General features: G+C 40.9%; 1 protein-coding gene across 1 annotated transcript in view; it reads right to left on the minus strand.

Annotated features, from left to right (window-relative positions):
- Positions 1 to 14,187, minus strand: part of LOC141005566 (matrix metalloproteinase-17-like) — a 92,137-nt gene extending 77,950 nt beyond the window's left edge. Inside the window, exon 1 of the mRNA XM_073477434.1 lies at positions 13,995 to 14,187. Within this exon, the coding sequence (XP_073333535.1) occupies positions 13,995 to 14,144 (150 nt within the window). The 5' untranslated portion in view covers positions 14,145 to 14,187. The remainder of the gene's footprint in view (positions 1 to 13,994) is intronic.
- Between the last annotated feature and the right edge of the window lie 764 nt (positions 14,188 to 14,951).

Here is a 14,951-nt window from a genome sequence, read left to right on the forward strand (position 1 = left end):
ACAAACCAAAGGGTGACGTCATGGTGGCTCTATTCTTTGTACAGTCTATGGTTTTTAAAGGTTCCAGCCTGAAAGGTTTGCAGCCTCTCTTTATCTTAGATTAAAAAGTGAACCTTTTTTTTTTTTACTTTGTTCAGACATAAGTGAAACAATAAGCGTTTTTATACTGGACAGCAACCCGCCAGTTTGGCTGTCCTTTTTGCGGCTAGGTCCGCGAATTTAGAAAGACCGCGATATATTGGGCGTCTGTTTTGGTCTGTTTTTTGCTCTTGGAGTGGCATTGACCAGTTGTTCTTATTTCTTGGAGATTAATTTAAATTGATGACAAATCAATCTGAATTTAATTTTTATTGAATTAATGACAAAACATAAAAAAAAAATCATTAAAGTCATTAAAAAAAAAATCAGCACCAATTGTCTTAAACTTTAATCAGTTATTTTCATCAAATAGCTGCTGTATACCATTAGAAGGGGCAAACCATAAAAATCACATATTTTTGGGCTTGTGTGCTGTACAATAAATCTGTTTATCAGAGTTCACTCAAAGTTTGGCCTTGAGTGAGATTTCCCACTCAGGATACAATGCTACTGCTAACGTCTGTATTTACATCGGTTGGTCTTGTCACTTTCACTGTCTCTCTGCAGACACTCTGCCCTGTTCAGTCTGAACATATACAATGCACCGGCCACTCTCAAAATCAATACACAGCTAGAGCCTGTGTGAAAAGGCTCAGATTTCTAGTGAACTATAGCACACTATCCATTTCTGCATATAAATCAACATAGGACTCAACGTATGTAGATTACATTACAATAATCAGTGTTGTGATTAAAAACAAGCAAAAGCCAAACTTGAGGGTTATGTCTAAGGTCGCATGTGTGATATATTCAGCATATTCTCTAAAAGTGTGAATATTAAAATAGACAAAAAACGAGTTGCTTTGACACTTGCTCGAGGGCACTCTGCTTGGCATCAACAACTCCTCTAGCTCCAGGTGGAGAAGTGTAATGTGAATGTTAGTTGTACTGCTGAAATATTTGATCTTTCTATGACCCAGTTTGCATACTGTACGACTCCTTTCCAGCTCCTTTTTTCCTCTTCAATTTGTCAAATCCAAACTGTGTCCATTAGGATTGCAGGAAAATCCAAAATGACAGCCCAGACTCGTCCACAAAGAAACGGCTGAAGACTGTTTCAACTTTACATAATGACAACGTTCACCATATTCATAAAGCCTATGAAGAGAGTGATCTTTTTATCCGTCAGGATAATAAAGTCTTTCGAAGAGCCACAGAACACTTATCAGGATCAGTTAATCAACTTGGGTGAACTAAACAAGATAAAAGGGGCAGAATGGCTGTCCCTGATTAACATTACATTCATCAGGATCAGTTAGATGAGACTTCATCATGGTGTATTAAAATAATCGGAACGATGAGGTGAGTAGTCGGCTGATTAGCTGGCGGCTGATGCTTGGGGAGCACTTTTAATTCAAACTGCGGAGTTTTCTGCACCACCGTGCGTATCAATCAAAATAGAATCACAACGGAAAAAAAATATATATTTTTCCTATAAATATGCAACTGAGCACCAGAAGTTAATGGATGCCAATTGTTGGGACAAAAAAAAAGTAATATTGTAACATGTCGCAATATTTATACTTGCAAGACATTATCAATACACAAGTGTCAACTTTTTATACATTTTTTAAAACATATTACCACTCAGAATAGATTGAGCTTCTTTGGTCTACTTCTACCTCCTGCCTCCTTTTGGAGGCAATGAATGGATGACTACTGTAGGTAACAATGAAGCCAGCCTATTCATTTTGCAGTTAGCAGTCCCCTCCCTCCTCTCTACATCACCAAATGAAAGCGCATCGGTGATTGCCAGATATCGCAGCAATGATGATCCGGCTCTGTGTTCACGAGCAGACAGGACTGCCTCTTTAAAACAGTGATTACTGTTGGAATATAAAAGTAATTTAACATTTATTCTAATAAAAAAACAAAAAACAAAAAACAAAAAAACCACAACATAACTTACACCGGCTTTAACTCAATCTGCTACTTTGCAGCATTAATACTCCACCACACTGGACATCTACAGCAACCTTCAAGGGTCAAGACTCAAACTAAAATTTCCCGGTTTGTTTAAAAAAATACAGCCACCACTAGGTGGAGACATTGTGTGACAGAGAGGACAGCACATATACAGTATACAGTATAAACTTACATTTTTTTTTTTTAAATTTAGTATCCTTACAGAACTAGCTTGATGAGCAGGAACAGATAAATGCAGCAGTTTACTTCAAAAAGTATTTTACTTTACAATTCATATGCAGTATAGCAATGATGCTGCTCAGATAAAACCACTTGTTTGTGGTACTATGACTCAAGATATGCACTCTGGAAGTATATGATTCAACTTTTTCCCATGGTCTTGTGTTAAAAAGCAAAGAAAAATCACAATAAATTGTAATGTTGAATCGCAAAACTTCATCGAATAAGGAATGTTACACTATGTTAGACAAGAAGAGGACCCAAACGCAGACAACACACAGGAGGCAATGAAATAGGGGAATCAAAAGTGAGCTTTAAGAAAATAAATTGTAAGAAAATACAAAACACAATCAATCTTTACCAATGTTCAAATCAAACAAGAAACAAGAAACCAAACTCCGAAACATACCAAAACGGGAAGCACGAGGAAACACTGGGAAGAAATGCGGGGAGGCGACACAGGGGAAGACGGACCAAGGCAGTAACATGTAACAACACGGAATTCACAGATTTACACAGGACACAGGACACGGAGGGACGACGTAACAGGGAACATCATGGAACGAACTGACAAACACATGAGGGAGAACAAAGACTATATACACAGACACTAACGAGGGGATCAGGAACAGGTGGAGTGAGGAGGGAAGAGGAACAGGTGAGGAAATGAGTGGAAAAGCACTGGGAGGGAAAAACATACAGGAGGAACTGAAAAGCAAGAGACACATGAGGGCATAATATCAAAATAAAACAGGAAAAACAAGAAGATATCAAAATAAAAGAAAACAACACACTGAATCATGACAAGGAGATAACTATATGGTCCTGGTTCTACTGGTTACCTGCTCCAATTAACTTCAGTTCTCTAATCATCATCCTAAACTTTGAGGTAATTTCTACATTATTCAAGTGGACTTCACAGTATTTGGAAAAAACAGTCTGATCGGCAAATTACTTTTGTTGAGGATATGTAATTAGTTTAATTGTCACTTAGGGAGAAACTAACTGTAATACGTCTTTTTGTTTGTCTCCCATGGGCTGGAGAGAGAAAAAACACTGCAAATACTTAATTAGCCGATGAATAATTGCCGAGCTAATGGGCACCTCAAGATACGATCTTGAATGTAACAGTCACCCTCCAAATTAATGGAACTGTGTGTGCTGCGGTGGGACAAAGCGATTCTGCTCTCAATACCAAAGTCTGATTTTTATGTGCTAATGCTTATTACATCCCAGCTTTTATTATGATTCTAATAAACTCACAGACATTGGCTGAACACCCAACTTCTCCCAGTTGTGCAGTTTGTCTCTCTGTCTGTCTTCCTCCCCTCTTTCTTCATTTCACTCAGACATACAGACAGATTTAATTCCAAAGCACAGATCAAACACTCCCACAGAAACAGTTTTTCTTTTCCTTGGGCCGGCAGTGCCCATCACTCCTCTGCCAATGTCAGCGATGAAGATCAGTACACATCTTCCTCTGGAGAAGCAAGAACCTCTTTCTTCCTCCTTGCATGCACACAGACATACTGTATTTATTACAATTCTGCCTGTTTCAGAAGGCAAACTTCAGAGGAGCTCTGTTTTGCTTTGGGGTTTCCTTTAGTTCAGTCGGCGGGTGGATTATTTTAACTTTAACATGCAAGCAGCACCACTCCAGAAACCACCATAATTACAAGATCTGGTCAGTGCTTTGAATAGCTTTGGCAACCAAAAACCTTGATCTGATATGACTAGAATGGGGTGGGGTGCCTCAGTTAAAATTGGACGGCCATACGGAGTTAATTTGGGTTTTTCTACATGGGGAGCTGGAGAGTGAGCCAGCATGCTTCTAACACACAGATACAGTAAGTCATGACATGAGTAAGAGCCAACGGGAGAGAGATCACATGCAGCTGAGGAAAACAGTAATTCCTGCTTACACAGTTCGGTCCATTACTTCTGTAAACTCACCTACTCTGACACTTGACCATGCCAAAACTCTCTGTCAACGAGGATTAAATTATGTGTGCAAGGAAAATGCATTATTATGTTTGATTTATGAAGCCATGCATATGCATGGTTCTGGGTGTACGTACACAAGCCAGATTTCCACTCTCACATTCAGCCATAGGTAAATGTACACATCCTCAATGGACTCTATAAAGATAAAATGCCCCATTCTGCTGCTCCTGAGACACAATTTCACAGTATTGCATTTGCCACAATCAACACCAGAGTGCCAATCCCTATGTCTGGCTGTGGCTAGTTTCAACACCCGGAGGGCCCTATTTTCATAGCACCGCTGGTCATGACCTTGAAATTGGCTTTACCAGACTTTGAGTTATTCTGGTGCCCTGAGCAGCGTGCACGGTGCACATGTGGGGAAATGGGCTCATACAGGTTGGTGTTTCATTCCAACGAGGCAGGTAAAAGACTGTCCTTTGTATTTTGGTGGAAATGGGGATTAGACGTCTCAGAAACACGTCTGTTTCGAGTGCAGAGTCAGTCTGCTGCCAATTTGGTGATTTTGAGACTAAAAGCTGTTTCCCATCAGTGCGATGTGAAAATGCGTTGCAGCAATATGGAAAATCTGCATCTGATTTTTCAGCATGGCAACTATGCACACTGTGTCCGTCTCCCCCCCCCCCACCCATTTGTGGAAGCTGTAAAAAGACCAAGTCTTTCTTGGTCTAAAAAAAATAAACACTTTATGCATCTGGATTCTGTTGCCGAAAAAAAAAGGACCTTTGCCTCCTGACTGCTGATGGTCGTTCCAACACCATACTGCTATACTTCACCTGAAGTTGAGAGTGTGTGGCCAAAAGCCTTGTGAGACTTATTTTGCAATTCTACTTATTCCGCTCGACATGAGGGTCGCCTGCAGTAAATCAAGTTCTGAATTTGTGCTGTCAAACTTTATCTGGAAATCGATGTGTTGTCATTGTCTGAAAGTGTCACACAGGAGTCTTGTAGCTGCCACACATCAGTCCCACAACGCCATGCAACAGTGGCAGTCAACGAGGTGTCAGGGCTCTTGAGACCCTTGTTGAATTGGTTTCAGAGGAAAATCATAAACTCCTCAGTAATGCTGACAGTCTTCTCCGAAACTTGCATGTCCCTGGAGAACTTTTACACTTAACAAGGCTGAGGTGGCAGACTGGAGAGGAGCAGATTGAAGGACCTATTTCCCTCTTCCCAAGATGCTGAGGATGTGCTATATATTACACACTGAACATTCACTCTCTGTCAATCTTTATGGAGAAATGTTCTCTCTCCAACATCCAAGTCCTCTCCCACATGACACTGTTCCTGAAATAATCTCCTCGCCCTGAATACGAGTCCCAAGATGCATTTCTGCAGACAGAAGGTCACGCAGCTTGATGGAAGTGGGACAGCGGTGCTAAAAGTATCATAATGATTCAGGCTGAGAATGTAGATTTACAGGGAAACTAGCATCCAGAGGGTTTTCACAATCCTGGATACCTTGTTACCCACTTAGCTAATGCCAGGGGCCTTAAGTAGAGAGTCGTGACAACAGAGGCTCAAAATGCCAATTGTCACGTGATTCATGGAGACTTCAGATAGTTCCTGGAATTTAGCAGGCAATTTAAATGCATGATTGATTGATTGATTGATTGATTTATTGATTGATTGATTGATTGATTGATTGATTGATTGATTGATTGATTGATTGATTGATTGATTTACAGTACTGGGCCTCAAGTATTTGCAGCTAACTTCCAGGAACTATCGAGTCTCCACGATCTTTAAAAAAAAGTGGTCCAATGGAGTAAATGGCGATGACGTGATTCTCTCTACTCATGGGCTCTGGCTAATGCTAACAATCAACCAAACAAAGAATATGTAATTTCTGTGGACCTATACTATAGCCAGACACCAACGGGCAATCCAGATGTGTTGGCTTCACTTTTGGGGAGCTGTCATTTTGTCCATCTTAATGTACAGTCAATGGTTTAGGTTCATAATTGCTTATAAATCAAAGACGAAATGTTTCTAGTATGTTCTTGGGGAAAACATCTTCACCCTCTTCATTTAGCACACGCTTGTCACTGCCACCCCATTTCCTATTTGAGTCTCCTGTATCCCTGGGCCTCCAGTCTGTAATCAGAAGAACCATGTGAACTACTTGAAGTGCAAGGATTAAATTGAAGGAAAGAGACTGAAAGAGTGAAGAGACTGAAGACAATGCTGTAGAAATGTACACAACTTTCAGGCAAACACTGCAGGAATGAGGGCAGTGGTACTGTTGGCTGCCAGAATACTTGTATGAGAAACAGGGCTTGGAAATGAAATGATTTCCCCATTATACCCTTCAGAGCAAAAACTGAATTATTAAAATGAACATTTTCCATCTTGCATTCCTGAACCATTGTTGGGTGGAGGATGGAGGATTAATGGTACTTGAAGCAAATGAGTTGGGATTCGAGCAGCGGAGAGTGAGGCGATATTCTTCCATGAGCATGTATAAAGCTATCACTGAATGCTCTTTGAGTCCCTGTTATGGTTCTCTTCAGCACTTACTATTGGCCTAATTACTGAAAACTTCATGGGTATTAGTAAGCCCTATCTACGTTTTCTTTCGAGCAACCTTGCAATTCTTAACCATGTAAAAAGGGTTGTAAATTGCCACTTCAAATTGAGGAATTATGTGTTGGAATAATCTAAAAAAAAATAAAGGATCCTGGTGGGACATTAACATCAAAATAAGAGTTTTGTTCCAGAATACCTGACCACTTTTTAATGGTTTCAGTCCAAGGTCAAAAACTGTTTTTTGTATCTTCCTCTTTCCAGTTATGTCCTAAAAGTATCTTATTCACTTCAAATATGGATGTAGTGGAGATTTTCCTCTCAGAATACCAAGTCTATTTGAAAATAAATATAAATGTAGAATTTAGGTAAGAAGAACTGCGAATGTTTCAAATAAGAGAGCTCATTACAGAACAGTAACACAACTTCCACTGGATGCAACTGTGAGTTTACAACTAATAAATAACACAAGAAAAATGTCACTGACCTTACTGCCTTAATGGGGGTCAAGGTCAGTCCACTAAAGCTTCATAGCCATCATGAATAATACAGGCAACTATTTAATGAACTCTGCCTCATTTCCCATTGGGAAGAATGGCAGGTAGCCAAAAAAGATGCACAAATGTTGCTTGGATATTTATAACAAGATAGAAAGAGGGATTACAATTAGGTGTGATAGTAAATTTTCGTTCATAAGGACGAGGGTTATTGATATGTTGACTGACAGCAAGATAGTTTGACCGTGCCATGTATGAGACTCTCTTAAACAGTGAGCAGGATACTGGTGTTTTTGCTGGAGATGATAAGGTGAAACCTTATTTTACCTCATATTCCTGAAAATAATTAGTTTCTCTTTTGCGGTCCTTGACACAATTTCAATACCTGATAAGAACTCATCATTTTGATGTCATGCAGGGAGGGAGAGTGAGTGGCGGAGGAGTGGGAGCCTACTGCTCCAGAGGAATTAATGCCAGATGGTGGTGTCATTGAAGAAATTAAACAGGAAAATGAGAGTGAGAAATGAACTGACGGAGTGTGCTTGTCCTTCTAGGGAACACACACACACACACACACACACACACACAGTCTGTAAGGTTTAAGGACCATTGGTCGTGTTTCTTTTATGAATATAACCCCACAGGTGGCTGACTATACAGTAATTGAGGTTATTGATCAGCTGCTAATCTGTCCAGCTCGCTCTCGTCTATCAAAAGCCCTGAATGTTCATGCAAATTGTTCCTTTGGGAGGCTCAGCGGTTCTGTTTCGGTGGAGAAAATACTCCTCACGAGGAACATATAATACGATGAGCAGGAAAACACAGAGCGTATTACGTTTTACTTGTTATGACTCAGTTCCCCCAAGTGCTGAAATTGCAAATCGTCGCTACACGGTGATATATCAAACTGGATAGCAGCGAGGCTATAAAGTGAATACCTCTGATCTGTGCTTGACTGTGCGGTTCAGTTACTTAAGGACTCAGTGTGTGGCTGTTAAGAAGACACACACCGTACATAAGTTCACAATCTCTACTAAATGCCAAGTGATGGAGCACCGTGGCAGTGAGGTGTAAAGGGACTGTGTAGGAGCGATGATTTAGTGGAGATTGTTTTGTGGTTGGATGGTTGTTTTCGTGTTTCAAGTCCGCAGCGAATAGCAGTTATGATCGGACACACGTGGATACACAACCACACGTGAATTCGAATGCACACATATACATAAATATCCACTGTGGAGAGAGACTGATGTGTGCAATCATCTGATCATATCTGTACTTTATAGCCCTTCTAGTGGCGCAGAGTGATGCTCTCTGTATGTCGGATGGCTCCCCTACTGCACCCGTGACAAGAAATCTGTCACTGGCCGACTAATCATCATCAGACCTGTCGACGCTGATACTTGCTCTCTGTCCCTCACGATGAACTAGCGGCAGTAGCTGGATTACATTGTGTAGATAAATTGGCTTTGCTATCGGTGATTAAACATCAGAATCTCCGTTTTTACAATGAATAAAGCAGGATAACCCTTTTGCTCTCAGGTAACTGAGAACTCTGTGTGTCTGAATTTAAATTTCTTCCCTTAATCAGGTGTATCCTCTTCTAAAAAGATGCTGCAATGGGCTCTACTTCACTGAAGTAGTCCCTTTTAACAGGGCCTTTCAATGCATGGTACGGTTACAAATTTTTGTGAGATAGCTATGAACTTAAAATTCAATACCGCCTCTGATCTCCAGAGTGATGGAGTCACATGTTGCCTCTGAACAGGAGCCAGGAGATCGCCCTTACCTTGGAGCTTCTACAAAGACTGCCTTTTCTATGTCTTCTTTATAGAACAGAAGAGAGAGTCTGCATTCCTGCTATTTTTTGGCACCCCAAAAAGAAATGGCACATATGAGACCTGTCCTGGACCTGCAGGCACGTATAAAGATCAGTCCACCTGCTTACTCATAAGAACTACACAAGCCGGGTGACTGGTTTGAAAGTGATGAACTTGAAAGGCACTTTCATGTCTTTGTGGTTTGTAGGCACAGGTTAGGTTCTAACATTTTGCCTTAAGAATAAAGCAAGGAACTTTTCAGATGCTCACATTTTTCAAAGTGTGGGCACAAGGTGAGAAATGTGGAATATGATACTTGGAACTGGTTACTGGTTTTGAATAGTTTCTTTGGATGTTTGTATTCCATAGATTTATTTTCCACTGAAGCTTCTTCTACATGCAAGAGCCTATAAACACATTACAACCACCATGCTAGAAATTTTGGTATGAACAGTTAGAATGGGCCACCTGTTGAATTCATGCTCCAAACAAATAGGGGCCAGCTAATCACCAGAGTCACTGCTAAATGCTGCTAACTGTAGTTGATACTGGCTAGTTAGCTCAGTTAGCCCTGCAGCTAGCTGGTTTCCGTGAGCTTTGGGCTGCCAGGAAGTGGAGGTTTACCGAGCTGGGAAATGCTGGTGGAGAGTGGGGCAGAAATGGGCCCCCTACAGTTTGTATTTGATACCTTTGTGTAAAATAAATCAACAAATTATGAGAGATGTGGGGCTGGACGCACTCAGCTTGCACGCTCAGCTATAGCACCAGCACGCAGGAACTAAAAATAATAGAAAATGTCCCATTTGTTTGTGGAAATAAATGTTTGAACACAAGTCGAATGTGAATGGTTAACTCATTCAAAATAAGGGGATACTAAGGACACTACTTGAGCCATGGTGCGTCTTTCTGTGTTCTGTGTCCAGCTCTACCCCATCTCCACTCAGGAGGGATTCTCCAATAATTCCAGACAGTTTCTCATCGAGGTGGATGGGCTGCGTGTCCTCGTTCCTCTGTACCTCGGCTGTGTGCTTTTGTCATCCTCTTTAATGTTGGACAACTTTTATTTTCTGAGCCAGCAGCATCTGTCTCATGTTGCGATCAATCAATTCAATTTTTTGCATTTATAATTTCCACACTGTTTCCACCAACCAACATATTTTTCCCTGTCTCAACCTCCAGAGAAAGACTTAACACTGTGTGAAATTTCCTTTTTTACCCTTTCTCTTTGCGTTTTTTGTGATCATCTTCATGCAGTCAGTGTGAATGAATATTAAGTAGGGGCACTTCACTGACTATAGGCAATGACGAGTGTTACATGATGCCCGCAAAAGGTGCACTGCATTTCGAGTTGATTGTGATGTATAAAGGGAAACCAGCGTAGGACGTGTGTGCGCACTGTGTTATAAATCAAAACATTTTTGTCCAAAAGCGCTTTCTGTATTTTGTTCGTACGCCACTTTTTGACGTGAATCGTACGCACACTTTTATAAATGAGGCCCCAGAACTGGAGCACGGCAACAGGCAATGGAGCAGGTCTCAGTAGCCTCCAAGCAAAAACTGCCAGACCGGGAATGAACACAACCGCCAAGACCGATGGAGGCCAGTGTGACAACAGGGAATACAGTATTGAGGTTATTTACAGCAGCTTCGATGAAAGACTCTTACATATTGCCGCCATAACTCTTATTGCATCCTCTTTTAAACATACGCAGATGTACTTATAACTCCTGTTTGAAAGATAGTTGATTTTTGACTCTCATTCCCAATTTGTCAAATACTGCCGCTTTCGGATGTCGGCCAACGGTCAGTATTACTATCTTACCAAAAGAAGCTTTAAGAATCTAGATTTTTCTCTGCATTGGCGCGAACACTCTCAAATCCTACAGATATGGGCTTTTCGCTGGTGTTAAACATATTTTATATAAAAAAAGTCAAAACAATTTTCAGACCCTGCCAGTTTGACAGCCAGTAAGAAATTATTGTGTAAAGGGTTCCCTCTCAACAAATAAGCTGGGAAACGATGCTTAACATCAGAGAGAATAGGAACTTTCATTGAATGAACTGTGCGACCTCCACCAAGAGACACATTTAGTGCGAGTCCATAGAACAGATATGGACATTTTCAGGTGTGTGTCCGTCACTGAACTCGGAGTGTTGCTTTGCATTTAGTAGCACATGAAGTGGAGCGAGGCATCCCAGACACCACAACAAGAATAATGGCCCTCAGACTATACTGAGGCTGCAGCACCACTTTGGACTGAGTGTATCATATAGCTCTATCTAGAAATGCAGGAAAGCTTCCACGGTGAGTATTTTTTTCTCTGCCATCGTAAATGGAGGAAAATCGCTGCTGTTACTACAGCATTTCATCTGATGATACAGCTGTGTTTGTCGAGTCATAGATCAACCCAATTTTTCAGAAACAGAAAAGTTTGTGCAATTGTTTCTGCACAAAATAATTATACAACGGTAAAAACCTATTATCTGTAGTCAGGTTGAAATGTCAGTTGAGCGCATTCATGTCATTTCAACTGTGTTTAAAAAAATAGGCTTCTAATTGTTTGTATTCTTTGGTAATATCAACAATTAAACCAAGTTTAAGACTTATTTTTCACACTGGTGCGTCTAACTTTTACATTTAGGTGCACCAGCACATAATTTAGGTGCACATAATAATACACTTAATTTCTTGACAAATTATGTAAATTTCTTCATTTAAATCATGTGCAACAAGAAATTGCGATAATCTCTATTGTTTAAAAAATAAAGAAACCTCTAAACCCAGGTGCACTGGTGCAACCAATGAAAATGTTTAGTCGCACTTTTTGGGTGCATGTGGGACCAAATAGTCGCACCCTGGAGCCCAGCTAAAGAAGACAGATATCAGAGCCCTCTAATAATCATTGGGTGATCGGGGCCAGCCAGACTTTTACATTGATTAACTGTCAGCTGATTGTCGATCACAGATCCGACTGACTACAGTCGGTTGTTTGTTTGTTTGTGTACACAGTATGTAATTTCTGCTGCTTCAAAACACTGAAAATGGAAGCAGTAGTTTTATTTTTTTTTTCATTGCAGATGAAAATCTATCTGACGTGACTCAGGGCGAAATGTTCACAGACCAGGTGATGTATAAAGGTTTTATTCACAGTACATTTAGTCACGTTCGCTGACTACCTTCCTCACTCTCTGACGCATCATCTGATGTTTTCCTATAAAGTTACACTGCAGGCGAACAAATGAAATCCACCGTTACCTTGAGTAAAATTATGGATTTCTCTGCTCACCAAATTATATACCAAAGGTCCAGCCAATTTTATGTGAAAATATTACACACATCTTAAATTTCCTTTGGAAGCTTTACTTTAAGACTTGATGATAATCCTCTACCCTTCTTTGCAAATGTTTAAGACCAAGTTCAGCCTTTTTTGAGGCTTGGTTGTTTTAATCCAAAGCTACACAACCAGGAAGGAAGTGTGTACAGGTCAGGTCGTGATGAAAAACCTGTCAGATGTGGCCAAACTGACCTTTTGGAAAACCTGAAGAAATTGATTCAGAGCTGAGGCGCAGCAGACCGTGTCCTGATGTCAGGGTTGTTGGCATCAGGCCTCAGCAATGAGTCTGGGTATTTCACACTGATAGAGAAAACATGGATTAACATAATCTTACGGGCCTATTGTGTGTGCTGCTCTCTTAAGAACAACTTCTTAGATTATGTAACATTTGTACAAACCTAGATTGCCTAAATATCTTTAAATTGAAATTCTCTTTGTCTCGCCCACACACAGTCAAAGACAGATTAAAAATTATGGCCCACATACAATCTCAATGAAAAGCTTCTGCTCTGCCAGATGTGTTAAAAAAGAAAACAAGTAGCGAGTCAAGAAAAAAAAAGGGAAAGGGACACCGCCTCAAGGTGGAGGGAAAACTTGAACCAAAAAAAATAAGTAAAGAAATAGAATGTCTATTTTAGTGCGCTTGTTCTTAGTCTTTGTTAAGAAAAACTTAATCCCCAAGTGAAGCTTTCAGGGAGGAGAGTTTGAGCGCTGAAAGAAAGCGAGAGATAAGCACCAAAAAAAAAAACCTGATGTTGCACTGAAGATGAAATCACGAAGACGATAATTTCAGAAAACTTTCGACTGGAAATTCTGTATAAACGATCCATCTTTAAGGATAAATGGCACAAATACACACACACATTACTATAAACTTTCATACACGAGTTCATTTACAACTCGACTTCAGTCTTCTCTATGCTGTACAAGCTGTGGGTCTCGGATGATGGTGATGTACACTGACTACTTTACAGTCTGTGTGGCTTCCAGAACATAAGATAATGCATCCAATGTACCAATAATTAGATGTTTTGTGAGTTGATCTGTTACATATTTCCATACACTATAAATAGGGTTGGATTTCAGTTCATATTTGGTTACATCCTTCATTAGTGGTGCTGCCTGTATAGTGGATTCATCTAGCAACACCAGACTGCATTGTGTGATCCTATATTTTCAACACAGCAACTTGGCATCGGGTCTTTCACAGGCTGGACTGAGAAAAGCCCTTTTAAAATAACCTCATATATTCTCTCATGTGGGTTCACGGAGCTTCTTCCATCATGCAGTGTCTACCGCCACTGGACTGCAGAGCGGTGTTAACATTCAGAGCAAGTCTCAGAGAAGACAGCACTTGCTCTTTCCTGGACGTTCATGAGTAGCCCGAGGAAGAGGAGGAAAAAAAAAACCCACGGCCCCACAACAGTAGCCTATGGTATACACACCACCTCACGTCCACTGCTGCTAGGAGGCAGGAAAACTTCCGACCCCCACTCCCGCTTCTCCATAAGTAGGTAGAAAAGAAAACTTACCACCCCGGTGTCCAGCTGCTCGGTGGTCGCAGAAGGAGCCGCTCCGGTCAGAGGTAAAAACCACAATATGGGCACCAGCAGCGGCAGCAGCGGCGGCAGCATCTCCGGAGAAATATTCCTCATCCACTTGTGAACAGCCAGAGACATCATGATGCCCTATGACAGGCTGCTCCTGCAGGGCTCAGACACCGACCCCGACAGCCGCATCCACGGGATCAACCGCACTCCGACACTCGCGTGAAAAAAAAAAGTCTACCTCACTGTTGAGCGCAAACACATAAAACACATGAAAACCAGCGGCGGTAAAACATAAAAAATAAAATAAACAAACACTTGAGAGCATTAAAGCAGTTTGTGTCCCGTAAAAAAACTGCCCCCGGAACTCTCAGCCAAGTGGTGATAATCAGAGGTAAACTGCGTGATGTCGTCCGGTCACAGGTAATATCCCCCGGAGCGAGGAGCGCGAGCCTCCTCTCCTCTCCTCTCCGTCGCTGCGTCTCGAGCGCTGGAACATGAAAGCAGCTGCGCGCGGTTGTGTCGCGAGCAGCGGAGATCAAACGCAAGCCGGCAGAAATACGTTATTCAACTTCCGGACGCCTTTATCAAAATAAAATTCCTCGCTGCTGGACTTGTGATACATGATAAATGTTATTTTCACCAAACCTTTGGGGGCTCTAACTTAAAAAAACATATCTCGGATAAAGCTTCCAAGCATGATTACTGACATGATAATATAAATGACCAATGTGATTGAACTAATTTATGAAAAAAAAAAAAAAGATAAATAATACCAGATGAACTCGAATTTTCAGAGATGTTTAATTTATAGAAGCCATAATTATAGCAGACAATCGTTAATTACAGTGAGTAAGAATACCAGTGTTTGCTGTTTTTACTCAATGTAGGCCTAAATAAACAGGCCTATGACAGGCCTGTTGGGTCTCAATATAAACATTT

The sequence above is a fragment of the Pagrus major genome, chromosome 12 (genome assembly GCF_040436345.1).
Source record: "Pagrus major chromosome 12, Pma_NU_1.0".
In the NCBI taxonomy this organism is placed as follows: domain Eukaryota; kingdom Metazoa; phylum Chordata; class Actinopteri; order Spariformes; family Sparidae; genus Pagrus; species Pagrus major.